The sequence below is a fragment of the Coenobita brevimanus genome, chromosome 71 (genome assembly GCF_032717465.1).
Source record: "Coenobita brevimanus isolate Jiangsu-jjx chromosome 71, ASM3271746v2, whole genome shotgun sequence".
In the NCBI taxonomy this organism is placed as follows: domain Eukaryota; kingdom Metazoa; phylum Arthropoda; class Malacostraca; order Decapoda; family Coenobitidae; genus Coenobita; species Coenobita brevimanus.
The window spans coordinates 35,391,955-35,416,324 of NC_137024.1; the positions used below are offsets into that span (position 1 = coordinate 35,391,955).

The following is a 24,370-nucleotide window of genomic DNA, read 5'->3' on the forward strand; positions in this document are numbered from 1 at the left end:
ACTGATTGGGCTAGGAAGCGAGGCCAAGTATCCACACGCTGTTGCTGCACACTACTTAACTTACCAGGCAACTCACTTGATGTAGTGCTATCTTTTATAATTTTATTTGTGTCTGCCCTCCTCTCTTCTACTTCTTTTATTACCCTCCTGCCACTTTTTATTGCTCCTCTTTCCACTTCAAGTGGCTCTACACTGAGTGACAATTCTAATGGTTTCCTGTGACCCATGAAACCACTTACAAAACTGAGTGGCAACCATATAACCACATTATGGAGTGAAATGGAGCCTACTATGATGTCCATGTTAACTCGGTGGTGATGCAAATGCGGCATCCACTCAGGAACCAAACCTCCACACTGCAAGGAAACGGTTCACTGCATGAGACAGCCCTGCAAGGGCGACTGTCTGTGGTTGGCAGATATGCCAGCCACAACGACTAGGGGTTGATCAAAAACAACTATACTACATTCCTTTTACCCTGACCTGGCCTAAAACTGCCATTTCTCCATCTTGAATACAGTCTCCCAATTACACTTTCCCTAGTAGCCTCTATGATGATAGTGACAAATAAATGTTATGGAAATACAGAGCAGCAGTACTGTTATTTTTGCCACTGAGCTATGTGACATAAACTGCTAAAGGAAGAGTACAAAAATATAGGCCAAGTTAAGGTGAAAAGACCATACAACAGGGCCTTTTCCACAGGGATTTATTTTGCTTGTTTCACCTTAATATTTTTAAGTGCCTGTTATCTGCTGCACTACCAAGTAAAAATAGAGGGTGAATCAACAGTAATCCCTGCCACCCTCCCTTTTTACTGTCAGGCTTGCAAGGAATAAGGAGGGGCAATATTCTTACTTCCCTACCCCAAAGGATAAGGTTGTATGGTTACCATCCACCACAGTGAATGATCTCATGGATTCAAGAAATCATTTCACTTCTCACATAGTGTAGTCCCTGTTTATAGTTCTTTAATGCCTTCATACAATGACTTATTTGAAGTACAGTATTCATCCCTTCATCATCCAATCATACATTGCCCCATGAGGAGCATAGAAGCCCTGGACTAGGCAGCTGGTCCTGACATTTAAGATGAGAGTGACCAGCCCCACTCATCCCTGAGTGGCATTACATGAGCAATAAACCCCAACCATCCCTTGGATATAAACCTTCACCGGCTCAATCCAACTGGAGCGCAATAACTACCCATTAAATCACCGGGCGCCACAATCTGATTACTGTATGTGGTTACCACCCAGTGTAGTAAATCATTTCCTGGTGTACAGGCAACCATTTGGCTTGTCACTCAGTGTAGAATCACCCACAGACAGAAAGAAGAGGAAAGAATGAAGGAAAGAAAAACAGAAGAGGGAGTGTAAAGTTACCCATAGGCAGAAGGACAAGGAAAGAATGAAGGAAAGGAAGACAGAAGAGAATGGATGGAAAGAAGGAAGGAGGAGAGGAAAGGGCAGACACCTGACAGCAGCACTGCATCGACTGAGTGGATGGTGAGCGCCCCCACCTACCACAAATCTATCTATCTATCTATCCATACATACAGTTTATGTATATCTATATCTATCTATCTATCTATCTCCCTCTCTCTCTCTCTCTCTCTCTCTCTCTCTATATGTACAGTAATCCCTTCAATATCCGGACGCCCAATAACTGGACTCCCCGGTGTCCGGACATTTTGGGCCTGGGCCTTTGGCACCCAAAAAAAAAAAAGACGACATTTTTCAACCATACTTTGAACTTGGCGCGAGGCGCTGAACAGCTGTGTCTACGCGTGGCCCCTTGCTTCCTCCCCTTCCCAATTACCACCTAACTACCATCCTGACTAGAAGCTCATCGCAATAGATGATGCACGTGCTCGTTTTTGTGAACAAACTGCAATACCTCACCACTAGACCACATGAGAATGTGCAGTGTTAAGAAATTAGAATTCAGAATGCAAAGGATTAAGTGCAGAGTGCAAACTAGCAGTTGCAATTGGCATGGCACAAGTAAGAAGAGAATGTGCAGTGTTAAACAATTATAATTCAGTGCAAAGGATTACGTGCACCATAACACTGAATTACCGCACATGCTTCAAGAGCACTTTCACCACTGCCAGAGCCTTAGAGGAGACGGGTTACTCTTCGTAACGGCCACGAACGTGTCGTAAGTGCCCTGTACACTGCTAAATATTTTCCATACCCACTTCTAATTCCTCATTCTCTGGCTCCTTTTCATTTTTTTTATGCTTTCTGTCCCTTATTAGTGTGATAGGGTCTTAAATAGGTGCTATGCCTGTCTAGTAAAGAGTTATGTAGGTGGTTTTCTGAGTTAGGCTGGGTTAGGGTCCATAAGCACCTGTCCAGGAGGGATTTTCCCAGTATCCAGACAAACCCACTTTCCGGACATGCCTTTGGCTCTATTACATCGGATAATGGAGGGATTACTGTGTGTGTGTGTGTGTGTGTGTGTGTGTGTGTGTGTGTGTGTGTGTGTATATATATATATATATATATATATCTATCTATCTATTGCCAGACGCCTCAATCCCGTTTGGGGTGGCCACAAACAAATCGCCTCCAAGTCGCCCTGTCCCCCGGCATTTCACTGCCCTGCTCCCAACTCACACCCCCCTCTCTCATATATCTCTCCACCCCATCCCTCCATCTCATCCTCGGCCTCCCCCTCCCTCTTCCCCCCCTCCACCTCACTCACATACACTCTCTTCGTCAGTCTTTCACCCTCCATCCTCTCCACATGGCCAAACCACCTCAGTGTGTTCCTCATAACGCTTCCTATCACATGAAAATCAACACCACAACGCTCCTTTATATCCTCATTCGTCAGCCTGTCTCTCCATGTGACTCCACAGGCTCCTCTTAAATAACTCATTTCCACTGCTCTCACTCTTGACTTGTGTCCTTCCGACAACGTCCAAGCTTCACTTCCGTACGTTAGAGTTGGTATCACAATACTGTCATGTAGTAACTTTTTCACTTCCATGCTCACTTCCTTGTTTCTTATCACTGCTTTCAAAGAACCAGCAACCTTTCTTCCATGCCGTACCCTTTCAAGCACTTCACCCTCCAAACCTCCATCCTTACTCATCACACTACCCAAGTACTTACACGTGCTCACATTTTCCAATTCCTCACCATCCAACCTTGCTGTACATTCACTGACTTCACCTCTCTCAAAGACCATCACTTTACTCTTCCCTACATTCACCTTTAGATTCCATTTCTTACACACTCTCCCAAACTCATCCACCAAGCCTTGCAGCTCCCCTTCGTCTTCACTCAACAACACAGTATCATCTGCAAACAACAGTACAGGGAGTTTCCAAATACTATCCTCTCTCACCAGGGCCACTCCAACATCCACTACCCTACCTTGTACCTCTTTTATTACCCCATCCATGTACAGATTGAACAACCATGGAGACATGACACATCCCTGTTTCAAACCAACTTTCAAAGAGAAAAATTCAGTTAGTTCACCATCCACACGCACTGCAGCCTTTGCACCATCGTACATACTCTTCACAGCATTCAACAACTTCCCATCTACTCCATATATTCTTAACACTTTCCACAATCCTTGTCTATCCACCCTGTCATATGCTTTCTCCAAATCCATAGTGGTAGGTGGTGGTGACCATCATCCACTCACTTGATGTAGTGCTGCCTACTTCTTCCTTAGCCTTTATCATTCTTTTTCTGTGCCTGCCCTCCTCTCTTCCTATTTCTCCCATCTTTTCTGTCACTACTTATTCCTTTTCTTTCTGTTACAGGTGGCTTTACATTGAGTGACAAGCCAAATGGTTTCCTGTAAGCCAAGAAACCATTTACAACACTGGGTGGTAACCATATAACCAAACTATATGTGCTCCCTATGTGTCAAGTGAGTTGGTGCCCCTCCCTGTAAATGGCCACCCCGTACGGGATTATGGCGTCTGGCAATAGACAGATAGATAGATAGATAGATAGATAGATAGATATATATATATATATATATGCATTTAAGCAATGTTGGGTCTGGTTAGTACTTGGATGGGTGACCGCCTGGGAACACCAGATGTTGTTGGCATAACGTTCTCCCTACGTGTCAAGTGGGGTTGGTGGAGGATTAGCGCCCCTCCCTGTAAAACAATTAACTCTAAGCCCTTGGCCACCCCGTTTGGGATACATGGCATCTGGCAATGAATGAATGAATATATGAGGCCATTAGAGGGAAAACCAGGTAAGCGCCAAAAAAAGAAGAAAGAAAAAAACGCTGTTGAAGTTTGTGTACTTTAAGTATGACATAACTTTTCAACCAATGAAGATATTCTGCTCTTGTTTTTTTTCCATGTAGCCTAATTCATCTACTTTTCCGTAATCATACTCAGACACCGATAATTAGTGGTATTTTAAATGAAAAAATTCAATAACATCTTCTTTCTCCTCTTGTTAGACAACAATTGACAACAAAGTAGCAGTACTTTTACCCATAATATGTGTTATTGTAGGTTCAGCTATAAGATATTGAGACTGAAATTATGTCAGTAGGTAAGTAAGGACATGTGCCTTTATGGTGGTGTCATAAAAAAATGCTTGGTGGTATGCGTCGAGTCATGCGATTGGTGCGTCTTGCAGCCACCTCCTGCTGTGTGGCGCTTGCCTGGTTTTCCCTCTCACTCTTAGCCTCACATACATGCGGCTTACAATAAGTGCGTGTTTTGACATGAATACTATGGTAAAATCGCCTTAAGTAGGAAAACCGGACATGATGTTGGTTTCCAAGGATGCAGTACTTGGGAGAAGAAAATACTAAGCCAAAATGGACCTAAAAGTAATGTCATGGAGTGGTTGGCTATCAGTAGCAATACGGTCATCTACAGCCCTTTAAAAATCGTAATTTTCAACCATCTTAAGGACATCTTTTTCACTTAAACCCTTGTTGTAGTGGTAGAAGAGGATTTGGGGAATAAAGTGGTATGTGTAACTCCGTTTCTGGCCGGGGTGGCGCTTACCTGGTTTTCCCTCCAAGCGCCTCATATAATATATATACAGTAACCCCTCCAATATCCGGATCAATAGAGCCATAGGCAGGTCCGGATAGTGGTCCTGTCCGGATATTGGGCCCCAGCTTATGGACTAGTACTTACGGACCCTAACTCTGAAAAACACCTATACAACTCCCTCTGGACATGCATAGCACCTATTTAAGACCCAAATCACACCAATAAGGGACATAAAAGACTGAAATAAATGCAAAAGAACCATAAAATGAGGTTTTAGAGGTGAGTTTATAAAATATTAAACATTCTGGGTACTTACAAGTCCCTTGGTCTTGGACTGGTTTGAACCGCCAGTTTGCAGTCCATAGTTAATCCTCTGCACTCTAAATTCTAATTTCTTAACACTGCACAACACTGTAAATTCCTGTGTGTTCTAGTGGCAAGGTATTGCAGTTTATTCACTGTTTATTCACAAAAAACAAGCACCTGTGGCTTGCACTGTTATGAGTATCTGCTCTCCATCGGAGTTAAGCTGTGACTGTTGATGTTGGTGGGGTAACAGAGTTGCCAGATCGCAACAGCCACATTACCAATCTCCTCAACTTTCATTGTCAAATATAACTTTTCATTACCAAATTCGTAAAGCTAGCATATATTCTTCACTAATTATATATACAAGTGGAAATACATGTAATCACTCTCCTTATAACTAACACCATGTTGATTATTTTCACACTATGTAGGGTAGCAGATTAATCAGAGAGAGCAAACAATCCACCATCTCCATCCTGTGTATCCTCATACATGTGAAAAATCCATTTGGTAATGCATTATTCTAATGCATTACCAAACGAATTTTTCATTACCAAATTGGCCCACACTTGGTAATGAAAAATACCAAATGGCAACCTGACAGGGGAGGGGGGAGGGGGGAGGGGGGAGGGGGAGGAAGGAAGGGGTGAAGGGACCATGGTGTAACAGCTGTTTGGCGCCAGGCGGGAATTTCAAATTATGGGAGGGAAAAAAAGTCAGATTTTTTTCGAATTTTTTGCAGTTTTTGGCCCATTTTGGGAATATTGGATCCCAGGAGGATTATGTCCGGTTAGTGGGGATGTTCGGATATTGGGCGTTTGGATATTAGAGGGATTACTGTATATATATATATATATATATATATATATATATATATATATATATATACTGTATAGAGAGAGAGAGAGAGAGAGAGAGAGATAGATAGATAGAATGACAGATGACAGACAGATATATACATATCTATCTATCTATCTATCAATATATGGAGCCTCTGTGGTACAGTGGTAAAGTGTGCGTTTTTGTACACTGAAGAACGAGGGTTTGCGGACCGCCAGGGTAATAAACTGTGGAAGCGTTCTTCAGGCCAAGTACTGCACTGGCGGAAACAAGGGGTGCTGTGGTGTAACCAGTGTCGCATACTATAAAGTATGCTTGCACCCAGTCGGATTGCGCAGGCCAATTACACTTGGTTCACAGACTACACACACATCCAAAGCCACTCCAACACCACAATTACAAGCACGTCTCACCCTACATAGAATCTTTACTAGATAGCCTAAGCCACTTGGTAGAGATACATTGGCTATATCGTCCCCACTTCGATCGGGATAGGCCGGTCCTGCAGTGGACACGCAAACGGCTGATGAGATGAGATGAGATATATAGATAGATAGATAGATAGATTGACAGATAGATCTATTACCAGATGCGACAATCCCGTAAGGGGTGGCCATTTGACTTTGAGTTATTTGTTTTACAGAGAGGGGCACTAACCCTTCACCAACTCACTTGCTGACACGTAGGGAGCATGTATGGTTTGGTTATATGGTTACCACCCAGCGTTGTAAATGGTTTCTTGGCTTACAGGAAACCATTTGGCTTGTCACTCAATGTAAAGCCACCAGTAAAGGAAAGAAAAGCAATAAGAAGTGACAAGAAAGATGGGAGAAATACGAAGGGAGGAAGGCAGGCACTGAAAAAGAATGATAAAGGCTATGGAAGAAGTAGGCAGCACTACATCAAGTGAGTGGATGATGGTCACCACCATAGATATACTGTACTGTATATACATATATTTATATATATACAGTAATCCCTAAACTTTCCGATGTAACAGAGCCAAAAGCATGTCCGGAAAGTGGTCCCGTCTGGGAAGTGGGCCCCTGCCTCCTGGATTTGTACTTATGGACCCTAACCTACCCTGACTCAGAAAAACACCTATACAACTCCCTACTAGACATGCATAACACCTATTTAAGACCCAAATCACACCAATAAGAGACATAAAAGACTGAAATAAATGCAAAAGAACCAGAGAATAAAGTTTTAGAGGTGAGTTTATACAACATTTAACATTCTAGGTACTTACAACAAGTCCCTGGCTCCTGGACTGGTTTCAACCACCAGTTTGCACTCCACAGTTAATCCTTTGCACTCTAAATTCTAATTTCTTAACACTGCACAACATTGTAAATTCCCGTGTGGTCTAGTGTTGAGGTATTGCAATTTATTCACTGTTTATTCACATAAAATGAGCACATGTGGCTTCCATTACGATAGGCATCTGCTCTCGATCGGAGTTAGGCCGTGACTGTTGATGATAGGGTAAGAGAGTTGCCAGATCGCAACGGCCACATTACCAAACTCCTCAATTTTCATTACCAAATTTAGCTTTTCATTACCTAATTCATAAAGCTAGCATTTACTCTTCACTATTTATAATATTATATACTAGTGCAAATTCATGTAATCACTCTTCTTATAATTAACAGCATGTTGATTATTTTCATGCTATATAGGCTAGCAGATTAATCAGAGAGAGCAAATAATCCACCATCTCCATGCTGTGTATCCTCACAAATGTGAAAAATCCACTTGGTAATGCATTATTCTGATTCATTACCAAACGAATTTTTCATTACCAAACTGGCCCACATTTGGTAATGAAAAATGCCAAATAGCAACCCTGACAGGGGAGGGGGGAGAGAGGAGGAAGGAAGGGGTGAAGGGTCCGTGGTGTAACGGCTGTTCGGCGCCACGTGGCAATTTCAAATTACGGGTGGGATAAAAATCGGATTTTGGGGGGATTTTTTTTTTTCTTTTTTTTTTTGCCATCTTTGGGTTCCGAAGGTCCAGGCCCACAATGTCCGGTTAGTGGGGTGTCTGGAATGTGGGCATCCGGAAACTACAGGGATTACTGTATACAGTAGAACCTCTCTCATTCGGACTATATGGGGGGAAGGGTTGTCCGAATTAGCAGATTGTCCGGACGATCAGGGTAATCTCCAGTTCATACCAAAAACTATCTACATATGGTATGTTTGTTAATTATTAACATATGTGGCATGTGTCAACCCTATGTAACTGCAAAAGATGAAAGGATACTAAAATAACCAAACTAATCATGTACGATAGTTTTGTACTGCATAATTTACAGGTAAGGGCATGACGAGAAACTAGCCTACATTTTAAATTGTAGTAAGTGACTAAGGCCCGTGTAGGCAAAAAAATAAATTAATTAATTAACTGTAATATTTGGAATAAAAATAAAACTTATGTAGGCAAAAAATACATTGTCATCTTTGGCATATTGATAACGCCCATCTGGGCAAGAAGCTAATCTCTGATGTACAAGTAAAGCACATTTAAGTACAAAAAATAACCTACAGTAATCATTAAACACTGCAGATTATTCTGACCCATTTTTGTGCAAGCAAACTCCTCCTTTTAACACCTTTATTCATTGCAGAAGCTACACTTGCATTAAGGTGCAAGGTAAGGAGGATTAACTTTTGAAATACAGCATAAAAATATAAATGGTTGGTGAACTAGTTGATGGAACGAATGCTAGCGTGTGTTTAAACAGGCGCCCATGTTGCAACCTAGCGTGATCCAAGACTAAACGAATGATGATCGCTTTCCGCGCCGATACTGAAAATGACTTTAGAATTACTTTCAACAAGCAACGCTGGGTCTGGTTAGTACTTGGATGGGTGACCGCCTGGGAACACCAGATGCTGCTGGCATCCCTACGTCAAGTGGGGTTGGTGGAGGATTAGTGCCCCTCCCTGTAAAACAATTAACTCTAAGCCCTTGGCCACCCCGTCTGGGATACGTGGCGTCTGGCAATGAATGAATGAATATTTTTGGAGCTTACTATTTTTAAATTTTGTCCGAATTAACAGAAATCCGGATTAAAGGGGTCCGGACCAAAGAGGTTCTACTGTATATATATAGATAGACAGATAGATATAGATATATAGATGGACAGACAGATATATATATATATATATATATATATATATATATATATATACACTCAATCCTTGAGTAACACGTGGTTGAATAACATGTTTTTGGTCTAACACAGTCAGCATAATGAGACAAGTCATGCCAACACGAGAAAAACTCTAGCTCATGCGGGAAGTCAACTGGCCTGGCGACTAAATTTGAAAGTCGCGCACGATGATGTCATCCTATAAACTCTGGGTACCTTTCCTGGGTGCATAGTTCCATTCTGTATGGGTATTTATCTCAATACTGCACCACACCCAGCCACCTCAGCCAGGCAGCCCTAGTGGGATAGGTTAGGTGTTTGATTGAGAAAATTTTGCCTGGGAAACACACTGAGCATATTTTCAAGAAAAACCTATGGATAGTTTTGAAACGACTGGGTGAGCATCGTTCCTGGCTAAGGGTTCCTGGTGGTGAGATGAATACACATACAGAATGGAAATATGCTTCATGGGCACACTTATGGCCAAATGGTTAAACGAAATTTATGGGTTTCACAATTTCAGGGGACAAAATGGAACGAAAATGTATGCTAATCAGGAAAAAAACAATTCATGTGTTCTCATGACTTAGGGTTCAGTTCCACATTCTTCGTTCGATTTCATGCTTCCCAACACATTTCAGACCAACTGGGCATATGGTTATCAGTCCTTTCTCATGCCTAATCTAGTTCTTACCCACTCATAATGGGTTTTGCAGTTTAAGTGACAAAATGGAATGAAAATGTTTGTTAATTAGACAAAAAGTTACTCTTTTATCCATGTGTTCTCATAAGTTAGCCTTCAGTTCTACATTCTTTGTTCGATTTAGTGCTTCGCAACACATTTCCAACTAACTGAGCATACAGTTATGTCCTTTCTCGCACCTCACTTAATTCCACCCCACACTCATAATGGGTTTCTTAGTTTTAGGGAGCGAAATGGAATGAAAATGTTTCCTAATTAAAAAAAAAAAAAAAACTTTCATCCATGTGTTCTCGTACGTTAGTGTTCAGTTTCACATTTTCGTTCGAATTGGTGCTTCCCAACACATTTCGGACCGACTGAGCATATGGCTATAAAGTCCTTTCTCACATCTCACTGACTTTACCTCACAGTCATATGGGTTTCACAGTTTTAGGGGACAAAACTGAACGAAAATATTTGCTGACCAGAAAAAAAAAATACTTCCATCCATGTTCTCTCACAAGTTGGCGTTCAGTTCCACATTCTTCACTCTTCTTCCTGATAGTCTTATATTTTTTGGATTACTTATGGGAGGTAAATAAACGTTTCATGCTAAATCTGTTTCCCCGTTGTTTTTAGCTGTGTTCCACTGTGTCAACTCGTTTGACTTGTCAGGGTTACAGCGAAAGGGCCTGTCCTAAGTGTTTAACTACAATTGACCTAACCTTGCCTAACTATACCTAATAATTTAACCTAATCTAACCTAGCATCCAGTTGGGAAATTGGGAGACGAAAACCACCTTTGAGTATGTCAAGACAATAATAGGTACGGCTTAAGGAACATGATGATAAAAAGTGGGAAGTTTTTCTGCAAGAAGTTGTAATTTATCACCCTTAACCACTTAACCGCGAGGCGTCACTTTCGTGAAGCTTGGGAGCAAGGGATCATACCGCAGGGCGTCACTTTTTGTGATTCTCTGTTATTTTGAATTCGCCCGGGCTTTCAAGCGGTGGCTTGTATCATCTATCAGTACTGCCAATGTCCAACACTAGTCAGCAATCCTAATCTCATCTGTACTCCCATCCATTGCTGACAATTTAGCCATTTCTCCCCGTTCTTGACTCCCCTACCTACCTCCCCTCCATTACCCTCTCCTCTCATCTGCCCGGCCGTGCTATGCTTAGTAAATCTTCCATGGAATTTTCCACTGATTTCATCCATTGAAATAAGCCCTATGGCCATATTCTTATACCAAATAATATATACAAAAAAGAAATAATGTAAGTGATAGTGCCATACATCTGGAATTGGCTAATTATCACCTGACAACACCTTACGTGCACTCGTTCGCTAATTTTCGTTGTTTATTTCCCCTTGAAATATGCCATATAATCTATTCTCGTAATAAAAATATATATAAGGAAGGAAGAAGCCTAAGTGATATTTACATTCACCTGGAACTACCTAATTCATTATGTATTGTCTAGATTTCCTGCCAATAATTTCATAGCGTATATATTAGCAACTGTCACCAAGCTGACATTGGCAGCATTGCACTCCCCCTAGGCAGCTAGGCCACCACACTGTATTCAGTTTACTGTTGTCTTTCAAGGTGAAACCACGTTGGATTCGCGCCTGTCCAATTCCGCCGCTTTTTAGCCCCATGCACAGGGCCCTGTGACCTCTATCCCCTACTAAACCTCGTATGGAAAGAGGTAAAGGGCTAAGTGACTGCTGTGGAACGTCATCTGGCTAATTTGTCAATGAAAATGATAGACAGTGACTACGATCTTTCTGGTGAGTAAAACAGTGCAAGTGGAAATGGTTTTTGTTTTTTTTTTTTTTTTTTTTTTTTTTTAATGTGTCCGACTCTGGGCAAAGGCTTCAGGGCCTATATCTTGGGGGCAGTAGCCTATCCCAAGGCCCAGTAGTCCTCCTACACCTCCACATGTCACCACTTCGGCACTAACACCCACCGTCCATATTGAATACATGCTAGGGCTGTCTCATACAGGACTGGTGTATTGGTATTAGCGGGGGTATTTTTACAACATGTCGGCGGGTCATCTGGTAGATCAGGAAAGTCTGCTTTTTTTAATGAAATTCAAATCCTTAAACTGTCCCCTGCCCCAGCCAGGATTCGAACCTGGGTCCATCAGGACTGCAAGCCGCCTCTCTACCGATTCAGCCACCGCCTCCCCAATGTGTAAACAGCAAGTGAAAGTAATGAATGTAAATATAAGTGAAGTGGAAAATAGTTTTATAAGTTACTGCAAGTGACAGTGCATAACACAGTGTAAATAAAATAGGAATGTAAATAATGTAAATAAAAGAGTAAGTAAATAGAAATGTAAATGATTAGTAATATAAGAATACGAGTATATATACTAGGAGTAATGAAAGTGAAAGTTTCACTCTAGCATGTATGAATACTATGAGTTATGAGAGTGAAGGTGAAAGTGACATTCACTCTCAACGCTATTATACAGGACGAGAAAGTGAATGCTACGTATTTTACTGAAAGAGAAATTGAATGCCTACAGTGACAATAAACTACTATTACTAAAGGAAACTTATGGATAAAGCCTGTAGATATATATAAGTGTTATATAGTAATAGAAATATAAAGTGTGAGTGTGTTTATGAATAATAAATGACAGAACACCAGCGGCGAACGAGTGCAAGTGGGAAGGTCATACGCGCTCGTAATTTTCATTGCTTTCACAGTGTTTTTTTTTTTGGAGTATGGATTCCTAACTATTTGAGAATCATAGAATAGTGTTTCTAGTGATAATATCAGGCTGTGGTAATCATATTACAGGCTGTCGGAAAGTGTAAAGTGGAGACTTCGTTACCCAACTTCAGAGGTCTCCACAAGTCCTACGGTACTCGATGAAGGCTCAACAAACATCCCAGAAGAAAGCTGAAGGTATGTGCCATAGGCATATGTAATTGTAATATTCTAGTACTAATAACTGATTTTTGGCAAATATTTTTAGAGAGTCTGTCGGAGCGCGAATATGCCTGCGAGACACACAAGTCAAACAAAAACAACCCCACGGTTTAGGGGTTAAAATAGTCAGAAAAACACCGAAAACAAACTGGAGGAATATGAACTGAACTGGTAAGGTCTTTCTACTGCTTTAAGTAAAGGGTATGTTTACCAAAATGGCAAAAAGGTGTGGAGTACGTGAAAGCACCATCATAACGATTTGGAAGGACCAGGAGAAGATAAAGATCATGCGAAGGAAGTGATGCAAACCTTGTAGCATTGAAAGTTTATATTTGTCCTGAAGCTGACTGAGAAGCTTAGGTCTATAGGGCGTTATGTGGAGCATCAGAGAAGTTCTCATTTTTACTCCTCCTTACCATTTTACCCCACGTAATTTACCCCCACTTATACGCACCATTAGGTAAAACAGTGAGATATAATCATTGTAATTAAGAGCACCAGTGGTATTAGAAATAGCATTAACAAAAAAGTTGGGCTGGGTACCCTTATGTTGATAAGTAGCTTCCTGGCACTCATCCCCCATCCCCCACCGATAATGTTGTCAAAGTTTCGCATTCTTGTATCATGTGGCCTTTGGGAGAGACGCTAGGCCGTATGGTTAGACTAAAATTTATGGGTCTGGCAGGTTTAGGGGACAAAATGGAATGAAAATGCAAACAAAAAAAAAAGTACTCTTTCATCCATGTGTTCTTGCGAGTTAGCATTCCGTTTCACATTCTTTGTTCGACATCGCTTTTCCCAACACATTTTGAACTGACTGAGCAGTTTAGCCATATGCTTAGTCTGTCTGAAATGTGTAGGGAAGCCCGATATCAAACGATGAATGTGAAACGGAATGCTAACTCACGAGAACACAAGGATGAATGCAATTTTTTCTGGTTAGCACAAATTTTCGTTCTGTTTCGTCCCCACAAACCGTCAAACCCATAAATTTTCGTCTAACCATACGGCCTAAGGTCTCTCCTGAAGGACACATGATACAAGAGAAGGCGAAACTTTGACAACAACATTGGGGTTGAGGGGCAGAAGGAAAATACTGTGGAGCTACGTATCAATTAAAGGGTACCCAACCCAACTTCTGTTTTTGTTAATGCTACTTTTAATACCACTGATTTTTTAAATTACAATAGTTATATCTCACTGTTTTACCTGATGGTGGGTGCAAGTAGGGGTAATTTACGTGGGGTTAGGTTGTAAAAAAGGGTAAAAGTGAGTTATGAAAAGTTGCCAGAACACATTGTACCATTATACACATGTAAACATCCTGTCTGAGTGACACTGATTTGAGTACCACGGTCCTTGTCCAGTCCCTATTGCCTGCGGCACTCAAGGTTTGAGTGTATATATATATATATATATATATATATATGCTTAAAAAGGGGGTTGTGTTCTATACAATGGAAAAGACTCATACACAATACATGACAAGCGAAAAGTTGGCTACAACACTGCCTTCGAAAGGGATGGGGCTGACACGTCCTAATGATCACTTACTGTACAGTCCGTCCACGTTATATGACTTCTTGTTACGTGATTAATTGTTACAATGATAATTCACGTGTTATATCCTGTCTTGGTATAACATTCAAAAGTTAAGTATTTCGTTAGAAAGATAGTTTTGACGGATGCCTCCAAGAATCCCATGCAGATGCATGACGCATGCAAGCCAAGATGGCAGCCCAGTTTTTACACTGGGTGTGATCGTCTGCCTTTCGTACTATTTTGTGCATGAAAGGCCACAGAAACACCATTGTTATTGCCAAATAACAGAAGTGCTTGACAAATGGTGCAGTGTGCAATATTAAGTGAAGTGATGCCTTTTTGTTTGTGAAATGCTAAAACTTGTGACTTAGAAATCATATCAACCTTACATACAGAGCCTCCCCATAATGGGCCTAATCAGCTGACTGAGGCAAGATGCCTGCCCAGTGTTTACAATTGCTGTGATCACCTGCATTTTATGCATGAAAGGCCACCAAAACACCATTACTGCCAAATAACAGTGCGTGTTTAACAAATAATGCAGTGTGCAATATTAAACATAATCAACTAGATAATGCTGATTCCATGTGTGTGGTGTGTTGGGGAGAGCAGGTGGAGACTGTCAGGCATGAAAGGACTGAACTTGCTGGTGAGTCTATTGAGTGTATGGAAGTGTTTTGATGTTTGGGAGACATGTTATGTGCTGGAGGAGGGGCTGGAGCTCTAGCTCCGTGGCTAGAGTGAGGAGTGGTTGGAAGAAGTTCAGGGAGCTGTTCTCTCTCCTGACATTGAGAGGGCTCCTCCTCTGAGCTAAGGGATCTTTACATACAGCATGTGTTAGGAGTGTAATGCTGTATGGTGGTGAGACTTGGGCAGTAAAGGAAGAGAGTATTTGCAGGCTCAAACATATAGAAATGACAATGATTGGGTGGAAGTGCAATGCATCCCAGAGTGTGAGGCCTAGGGGGGTTAGGTTTATGACAGAAGAGTTGAGGGGTAGGATGGGACTGGAGTGTATTGGTGTTGTGATGAGGAGAGGTTGACTCAGATGGTTCAGGCTGTGGACAGGATGGGGGATGATAATTGGGTACAGAAAGTGATAAATGTTAATGTTAGGGATAAGGTTGCAAGAGGAAGACTGAAAAAGACCTGGGATGAAGTCATTGAGTGTGACCTCAGGGATAACGGACTGAACAGGAAAGCTGCCAGAGATCAAGCAGCATGGAAAGCTGTCATTGGGTGACCAAGACCGACGCATGCAAGCATGTTGGAGCCTTAAAAAATGAATGAACGAACGAACAAAGTGATACCTTTTTGTGTGTAAAATACTGAAACTTGTGACTTGGACTTTGTGTCAACTTTTTGTACACAGCCTCCCCATAACGTCAGCTGACTGAGCCAAGATGGCCTCCCAGTGTTTACAGATGCTGTGACTGTCTGCCTTTCATTTTATTTTGTGCATAAATGGCCACTGAAACACCATTCTATTGTCAAATAATCGTGCAAGTGATTAACAAATACTGCAGTGTGTGGTACAGCACCGTTTTATGTGGGGTGATCGTCCAGGCCCTCCAACTGTCTCCCAGCCTGTGACCCTTTGCGACAACTTGTACCAGCATTCAGGTGGTTGGCAGAGCATTTTTTTTTTTTTAAGTTGAGGTCACCCTCCCTAACCCCAATTGAATCCATGGTATACTGACCTCATTATGTAACAATTCTTTATGCAATAGGATTTCACTTCATGCAACCCTATCACATGATAATACCAGACTGTACTGGAACTTTCAACATATAGGGCACTTTCACTTTTCTTACCTTAATCCTGTCCATATGATTTGCAGACTCTAGGTGCTTCACATAACCCAAAGTGTTGATGAAAAACACGTTACATAATCTACACCAATGTGTGCTTAAATCTTTTTTACAAGGACTTCTTTCCTGTGCGTTTGTTTCTCCCTGTGCATCTTGATTCATCCATTCATCTGCAACATTCATTTTTACCTGGCTGTGTGTGCAGCTATTGCCAGGCTGGTTACTGTCTGAATTTTTCTTAGCACTGACACCACTATTTGCTGTTTCCTTTGACCTTTCTTTGACTTCTCCACTTGCATAGTCAATATTTTCTTTAGCTACCTCTATACAAGGTCTGGTAAGTTTGGTAGACTTGTATTCCACTGATTTTTTTGCTAAATTGGACTGTACATTACAATGGCTGCTATTGCAAGTTAAGGGAACACCACCATGACTATCCCTTATTTCTGAAATCAAGCTAGATATAAATTCTTTCTGTTGCGATTCTATAGCACTACAAGACGATTTCATCATCTGAAACTGCTTATCACTCAAGGATGGTTCCAAGATGTTCAAGTTATCATTCTGCACTGATGATGCCTGCCTTCTGTCTTCACTTGGAAAGTTCTTAGTTTTACTATTTTCAATATCCTGTATTTTCTTCTTGACAGACTTAATTTGTGAATTAAGAGAATTTATTTTCTTCCCTATATCTTTTGACAACACTTCATTTTTTTCCAAAATAATGCCACATTTGCTTGCATTCTCTGGCATGTAGCTCAACAGAGTACATTTTTGAGTAAACAGGTTTCTCTTTTGTTTTGTAAACTGTTTAACCTTATCAAATAACTTTTGTCTCAAAGAATGAAGAGCTTTCAGTTCACATAACTGTTCATCTTCAGATGCATTTTTGATAGAGTCTGTGGATAATGAGGTTTTCTCTATTTTTCCTTTGGCATTTGTACAAGCTTTGTCATTCTTCTTGCCTGTGCATGAAGTCTGAGGTGTGGGAGGGCCAGGGCTAACATTATGCACATTCATCTGGTTCAGGTCTCTCTCCTGCAGTCTGAAATCCACAAAACATGAAACTGTTCTGTCATCACTAAGAATGATTTAATGAAAAAAGGAGTAGGAGAAAAAAAAATACAAAATTCATTCATTCATTCATCATCTAATCTTGTGTTGCCCCATGAGGAGCATAAGAAACTGGACTAGGAAAGTTGGTCCTCACATTTAAGATGAAAGTGGCCAGCCTCACTCATCCTTAAGTGGAATTACATGCGCAATAAACCCCAACCATCCCCTGGATATAAACCTGCATAGGCTCATCCAGTGGGAGTGCCTTAATTACCCACTAAACCACCAGATGCCATAATTTGGTTATATGGTTACCACTCAACACAGTAAATGGTTTCCAGGTGTACAAGAAACCATTTGGCTTGTCACTCAGTTTATCATTATAATAAATCAAGTTTCTGACACCAAACTTTTAACCCACAGGCTGGGGATCAATTGCTATAATACAGCTGTAACACTTCTGAGGGGTTAAAATATATGGCTAACAGAACACTGAAGCTGCCATGTTGCTTAATTTCCAATCTAATTTCCTATCTATCTATCTATCTACTGCCAGATGCCTTAATCCCATATGGGGTGGCCACAAACAAATCGCCTCCACGTCACCCTGTCCCCCACCATTTCACTGCCCTGCTCCCAACTCTCACACCCCTCTCTCATATACCTCTCCACTCTAATTTTCAGTACTGTAAATAATACAGGGCAGTCTTTAGATAATGTTCCACTTTGACTCTGCTGTGATTTATGATGCAAGGATGGCTCAGTCTGTGAAAACAATATCTACGCTCCAGTATTCTTTTCACTTCTTACTCTGGCACACCCATGCCCACAGCAGCAGACTGAGCCATCCCCACAACATAGAGCTAAGATACCATTATGTGATTTTCTTGCACAGCACTATCTGCTGACCACCCTGCAAATTATGACCAAATTACCAATAGTCTAAAGTTATTTGAAACAAACAGTATATAAGACATTTAGATGTCAGAATGAAAGTAATGTATCCCCACTGAAATAATTATCAGCATCCCATGCGATACATTTTGCAAAATCTCACTGGCACATACACAGTAACAGTCTATACACCTGATTCTCCCCCTCCCTCTGTATCCCCCCCCCTCCCTCCACCTCTCTATCTCCCTCACTCTTTCTCTCTCCAGATACAGTATACCTCCAATAGCTTCATGTTCTGTCGACTGAATAATTCACGGCAATGGACAATGCTCAAAGGAAAGCCTCAAAGCAGTATTCACTATGTATTACAGAAATCAAAGCGCTATTATTTTGCTTGGCACCAATTGTATCCGAGGTTACCACCTTAGGATTTTCTGACTCGTTATGATACAGTAACAGCCACCACTGGCATTTAAAGAATGGATTGATGGCAAACTCAACTCAACACATCCGCTTCCAAAGAACTATACTACAGTATTATATCTCTCTGCTGCCTCATGTTCTTTCTTACATCTACATCATTCCCCTTTTAAGAATTTTATTATTCTCTCTGTAGTCTATCTATCTATCTATCTATTGCCAGACGCCTCAATCCCGTTTGGGGTGGCCACAAACAAATCGCCTCCAAGTCGCCCTGTCCCCAGCCATTTCACTGCCCTGCTCCCAACTCACACCCCCCTCTCTCATATACCTCTCCACCCCATCCCTCCATCTCATCCTCGGCCTCCCCCTCCCTCTTCCCCCCTCCACCTCACTCACATACACTCTCTTCGTCAGTCTTTCACCCTCCATCCTCTCCACATGGCCAAACCACCTCAGTGTGTTCCTCATAACGCTTCCTATCACATCCACATCCACACCACAACACTCCTTTATATCCTCATTCGTCAGCCTGTCTCTCCACGTGACTCCACAGGCTCCTCTTAAATAACTCATTTCCACTGCTCTCACTCTTGACTTGTGTCCTCTCTGTAGTACCAGTCTTTAATATCTGTTCTCTCTCATCAGTCACCTTTTAAGCTTGTTTTTTTATACTACAAGCATTTATACTGGAAATCTTCTGTAACTGGAGCCATGCTTTTTATAGGGCCAGTCTTTTACCCTCATTAACACCAATAAGCCTGCAACACCGCCTATTGTAGCACTAGGTTTTTCTTATTCGATTAAACTATGCCATTACTTTAACCAGGGACAGATCAGCAATCTCTCAAATTTTGACAAGAATCACCACTACAGGATGGTACTAACCACACAGGGAAAATATGGTGCGCCGTAGTATTGCCTAGCAATAATGCCATTACGATAAAGGAGATAACTTACAAAGTTGTAAAAATTCCGCTAGATGAAATGAATGAACTTCACCTGTAGAAATAAGCTCACTGCATTTTCCCTCTGGGAAAGTTTCATAATTTGTTATGTCTGTCCTTAACTTGAAATTGTTATACAATATTCTAAAACACCCTCACACCCACTTAATCTAATTCAGTAACAAGAAAAAGGCGTGTGGTACAGCAGTTGTCTGTAAGCATTCAGCCCACTGAAAAACACACATTAGTTTAAATAAGAGCTCAAGATAGTGCACTAACTTCAGTTTCATATATATATATATATATATATATAGATATACAGTACAGTGGAATCTCAAATTTCGACAGTTTAGAATTCGATGAATCAAATTTTGATGCATTTTGGAGTGGTCTGCCTACCTTACTTTTCTATGCAAAAGTCGCATATTTCAATGCTCAAAGGGCCAAACTCCAACCAAAACAAGCAAAGATAATATTGTTATGAAGGGAGATTTGCCAGTTAGGTAGTCTCTACTCCAACCAAAACAAGCAAAGATAATATTGTTATGAAGGGAGATTTGCCAGTTAGATAATCTTGTACCTTCTCAGAGTTTCATGTACAGTAGTTCCCGTATCGGTATGACTCAGAGTTGCCAGTCAGCCGGCTGTTTGTGAGCGTAGTTATTTTGTAAGTTATGCATTAATTTAATGTGCTTTTTCTCAATTGTTTATTTAAATGACTACTTGTTAAATTATGTAGTTTAAGTTCGCATGGTAAATGATTTAGAGTGTTATGTAATGTGAGACAATTCTTCATGTTTTGATGTGTCTGAGTTGGCAACTGTTGCCCATCGAGAGTATACTCGTTAAATGTAGACGTTTCGAGAGTAATGCAAGCTTATATAAGATGGAGTTGAGATTATTACAATTTTAGTCAGGTTTCAGGTCAGTTTGAGTGAAGTGCAGTCGGTTTTGGTTTGAGTGTAGTGCAGTGTAGTGTCAGTGAAAATTGTATACTTTCGGTACTTGTGAAAACAGTGGCAAACAGTGACGGGTTATTGAAGTCTGTATATCACTGGAACTTGAGAAGACAGTGAAGTGAATTAAGTGTAATTACTGTCAGTGAAGATTATTATCAGTACTTGTGTAATAAGTGAAGTGTTAGCAAGCATTAAGTGTACTAACTGTGAAGTGTTGTTAAACATTAAGTGTAACTTCAATCGGTAAAGTGTGTATAGCTCCAGTGCTTGTGTAATAAGTGAAGTGTTAGCAAGCATTAAGTGTACTAACTGTGAAGTGTTGTTAAACATTAAGTGTAACTTCAATCGGTAAAGTGTGTATAGCTCCAGTGCTTGTGAGAACATTGAAGAGAAGTTGAAAAGCATTAAGTGGAATTACTTGGAAAATAAAGACAGTGAACTTTAAGAAGCCAGTGTTTATTTTTGCCTCAGCTGATCTTGTGTACTGTACACCTTAAGGCCGACCACAGGAAGAACAACTCGCTGGGCAATGTCCTTCCTGTACCGTACTACTGCTGTTGGAGCCTGTGGCAGTGTGGGGACTGGGATGTAACAATAATGTTTTATTTAAATGACTGCTTGTTAAATTATGTAGTTTAAGTTCGTATGGTAAATGATTTAGTGTTATGTAATGTGAGACAACTCTTCATGTTTTGATGTGTATGAGTTGGCAGCTGTTGCCCGTCGAGTATACTTGTAAAATGTAGACGTTTTGAGAGTAATGCAAGCTTATATAAGATGGAGTAGAGATTATTACAAATTTAAAATGCTAGAAGTGAAGGAAAATTATAAGAAAAAGTATGAACCTAACCTAATATCATATGTGACGTGCTGTCAGGGCCAGACTCTAACCAAAACAAGCAAAGATAATATTTTTGATGAACACAAAAATGCTAGAAGTGAAGGAAAATTATAATAAAAAGTATGAGCCTAACCTAATATCGTATGTGACGTGTCAAGAAGAGAATGAAAATCAACATCATTTACTCATACAGTATATGAGGCATTCGATGATATGGGTCCGAGACAATTCACCGCCAAGTCAATTCGCCCATCAGATAATTCCGTCAAAACATGGACGACTTCCAGTCAGGACAATTCGCACCCTGGACGATTCCCCGTCATTCTATAAATATACTTATTATTAATTAATCAGTACTTTAATAACTCGAAGATATAACAAGAGAAATTTAAGGAAGAGAATCAACAGTAGAAATACTAAAACAAAATGAATTACAGGTGGTAGCAAATATAGTAGGCAGAATACTGAAACGAAGAGAAGTACGGTAATTATGAATATAAGATGCAACATAGAAATGAACAATAGAGACAGAAAAAAAATAGTCATGCTGTTTAAGGACAAGAGCTCCCAGATGAGAGTAGGCACCACCAACAACAAGCCATGTGCAAGGCGATGCTCTGTTGTCAGCAGCCATCTTGCGACTGTCCTGCCAGCAGCCCTCTACAGTCAAGTGCTGCACTTTCAGCCTGTACCTTCCATATGTGGACATACATTTCACTGCAATTTAGTTGTATGTATTTTCTTTGTATTTTCATCACAACTTACCTGTTTCAAGATGGCAAGCAAGAGTGGTTCTTTGGGTAGCAGTGGTAATGTACAAGAGCAGCCTGGCACCTCTAAATCTTTGCAGCCAAAGGAGAAATGGCAATACAGGAAAGGGCAAAAATACACCAAGTATCCACTTGCTGACAGTATGGCAATAAAATGCAGAACTACAGTTACTTAACTACAATTATAGTTCATAAAGTTTACAGGAGGTGTGGGCAAAAAATCATGATTTTAGGGAGTTAGGTTCGGAAGCCCCGGACCCAAACTAATTTTGCCCATAAGAAGTTTAGTTTAAATTTCGATGATTTGAATTTCGCGGTGATTTTTAGGTACATATGCCCATCGAAATTTGAAATTTCACTGTATATATATATATATATATATATATATATATATATATATATATATATATACAGTAAATACTCTAATATCCGGACGCCCAATAACCGAACATCCCCACTAACCGAACCTTATCGTCCTGGGGATCAAACATTCCCAAAATGATCCGAAAATCCAAAAATTGGAAAAAACCGATTTTTTGCCGTCCGTAATTTGAACTTGAGCCGCGCGCGCGTGAGAGCATTGTTTTGTCCGTCATTCCTCCGACGTCCGATAGAGCGCCGCTGCATCCTCCCCACTTCCCGCCTGTCTCTCACCTCGCGTACTGGGACCTGCGCTCTTCGTAATGGCTGCCCACGTGCTCGCTTTTTGTGGTGGTGCCGTACTTGCTGCAAGGCCTCCTGCTGCTCTCTGCCCTACTCTTAGTGTGTGTGATGATGGCCCCGCCTCCTGAGAAAAGGAAGAGAGTGGTGTTGACTCTGGAGAAGAAACGGGAGATATTGGAGAAGGTTGATGCGGGTTGGTCTTCCTCTCGCATTCTCCGCGAGAGTTCAACCTGGCCCGGTCGACTTTGTTTGATATCAAGCGTTCCCGAGACAAGCTCATGCAGTACACGGCTGACTTCTCGTCGAGAAGCAAACGCAACGTGGAGAGGAAGGTTATGTTTACTCCCAAGTATGCAGAGATCGACCGCTCCACGTTGATTTGGTATCGACAGCAACGTGCAGCTGGTGTGATGGTACGTGGAACGGAGCTGAAGGCTGCTGCTGAGAAGTTTGCAAGGCTTCACGACGCCCTAGACTTCAAGGCATCCGAGGGTTGGCTCTTCGCGGTTCAAGCTGCGACATGGCCTTACTAACCCGTAAAGCACATGGCGAAGCATTGGACGCTAACGAGGATGGAGTTGACGAGTTTCGGCACAAGGTGAAAGGCTTGATCGACAGGAGGGCCTCACTCTCGGTCAAGTCTATAACGCTGACGAAACTGGCCTATTCTATCGCTTTTCGGGTGCCAACGAACACTCGCCGATGAGACGGATAATAGTGTACCTCGCCTCAAGCTTTCTAAGGAACGGATATCTGCTTTGTGTTGTGCCAATGCTAACGGCATGCACCGGCTTAAGCCCGTTATTGTTGGCCGTGCAAAGCAGCCTCGGTGCCTTCGTGGGTGATGGATGTCCTTCCTGTCGTATAGGTACCATTCTTTGAAAGCATGGTTCACAGCTGTGATTTTCAAAGACTGGTTTCACCATCACTGCCATCAAGGAGGTCATACATTACCAGACGAAGACACTGGGAATTCCTCGCGACCAGGTAAAGGCTCTCCTTCTCCTCGACAATGCACCTGCCCACCCGTGCGACAAGGACTTGGTTGCTGAGAATGGCCGTATTAGGCATGTTTCTGCCACCTCAATACGACTGCTCTCATTCAACCAATGGACCAAGGAGTGATCGTGGCAACAAGCGCCCTGTACCGTCGAAAGTTCCTGGACGAGGTGATGGTGGTTCTCGAGGACGAGGACGAGCGCAGGGAAGGACGTGACACTCGAGGCAAGCGGACTTTGGAAAACCTTCGGCCGCTACAACATCAAGTCTGCGCTGTACAACTGGGCTAGTGCATGGAAGGAAGTCCCTGTGAAAACTCTTGAAAATGGTTGGTCTCGTCTGCTTCTCGGAACAGATGTGGAGTACGATTTCCTAGGGTTTGACGTGGATGACTTCCATGCACGGCTGCGCACGCACGGCGACGATGTTGATGTGGACGATGTTCGTGAGTGGTTGGACGACGACGAGGGCGATCCTGGGTATCAGACGTTGTCTGATATCGAGATCGCGTCTTCGGTTG

The 24,370-nt window shown here is 41.6% G+C and overlaps 1 protein-coding gene across 1 annotated transcript in view; it reads right to left on the reverse strand.

Moving 5' to 3' along the window:
- The window catches only part of LOC145406747 (uncharacterized), a 115,499-nt gene that overhangs the window by 31,378 nt on the left and 59,751 nt on the right, over positions 1 to 24,370 (reverse strand). Inside the window, exon 3 of the mRNA XM_080277846.1 lies at positions 16,305 to 17,346. Within this exon, the coding sequence (XP_080133972.1) occupies positions 16,305 to 17,346 (1,042 nt within the window). The remainder of the gene's footprint in view (positions 1 to 16,304; positions 17,347 to 24,370) is intronic.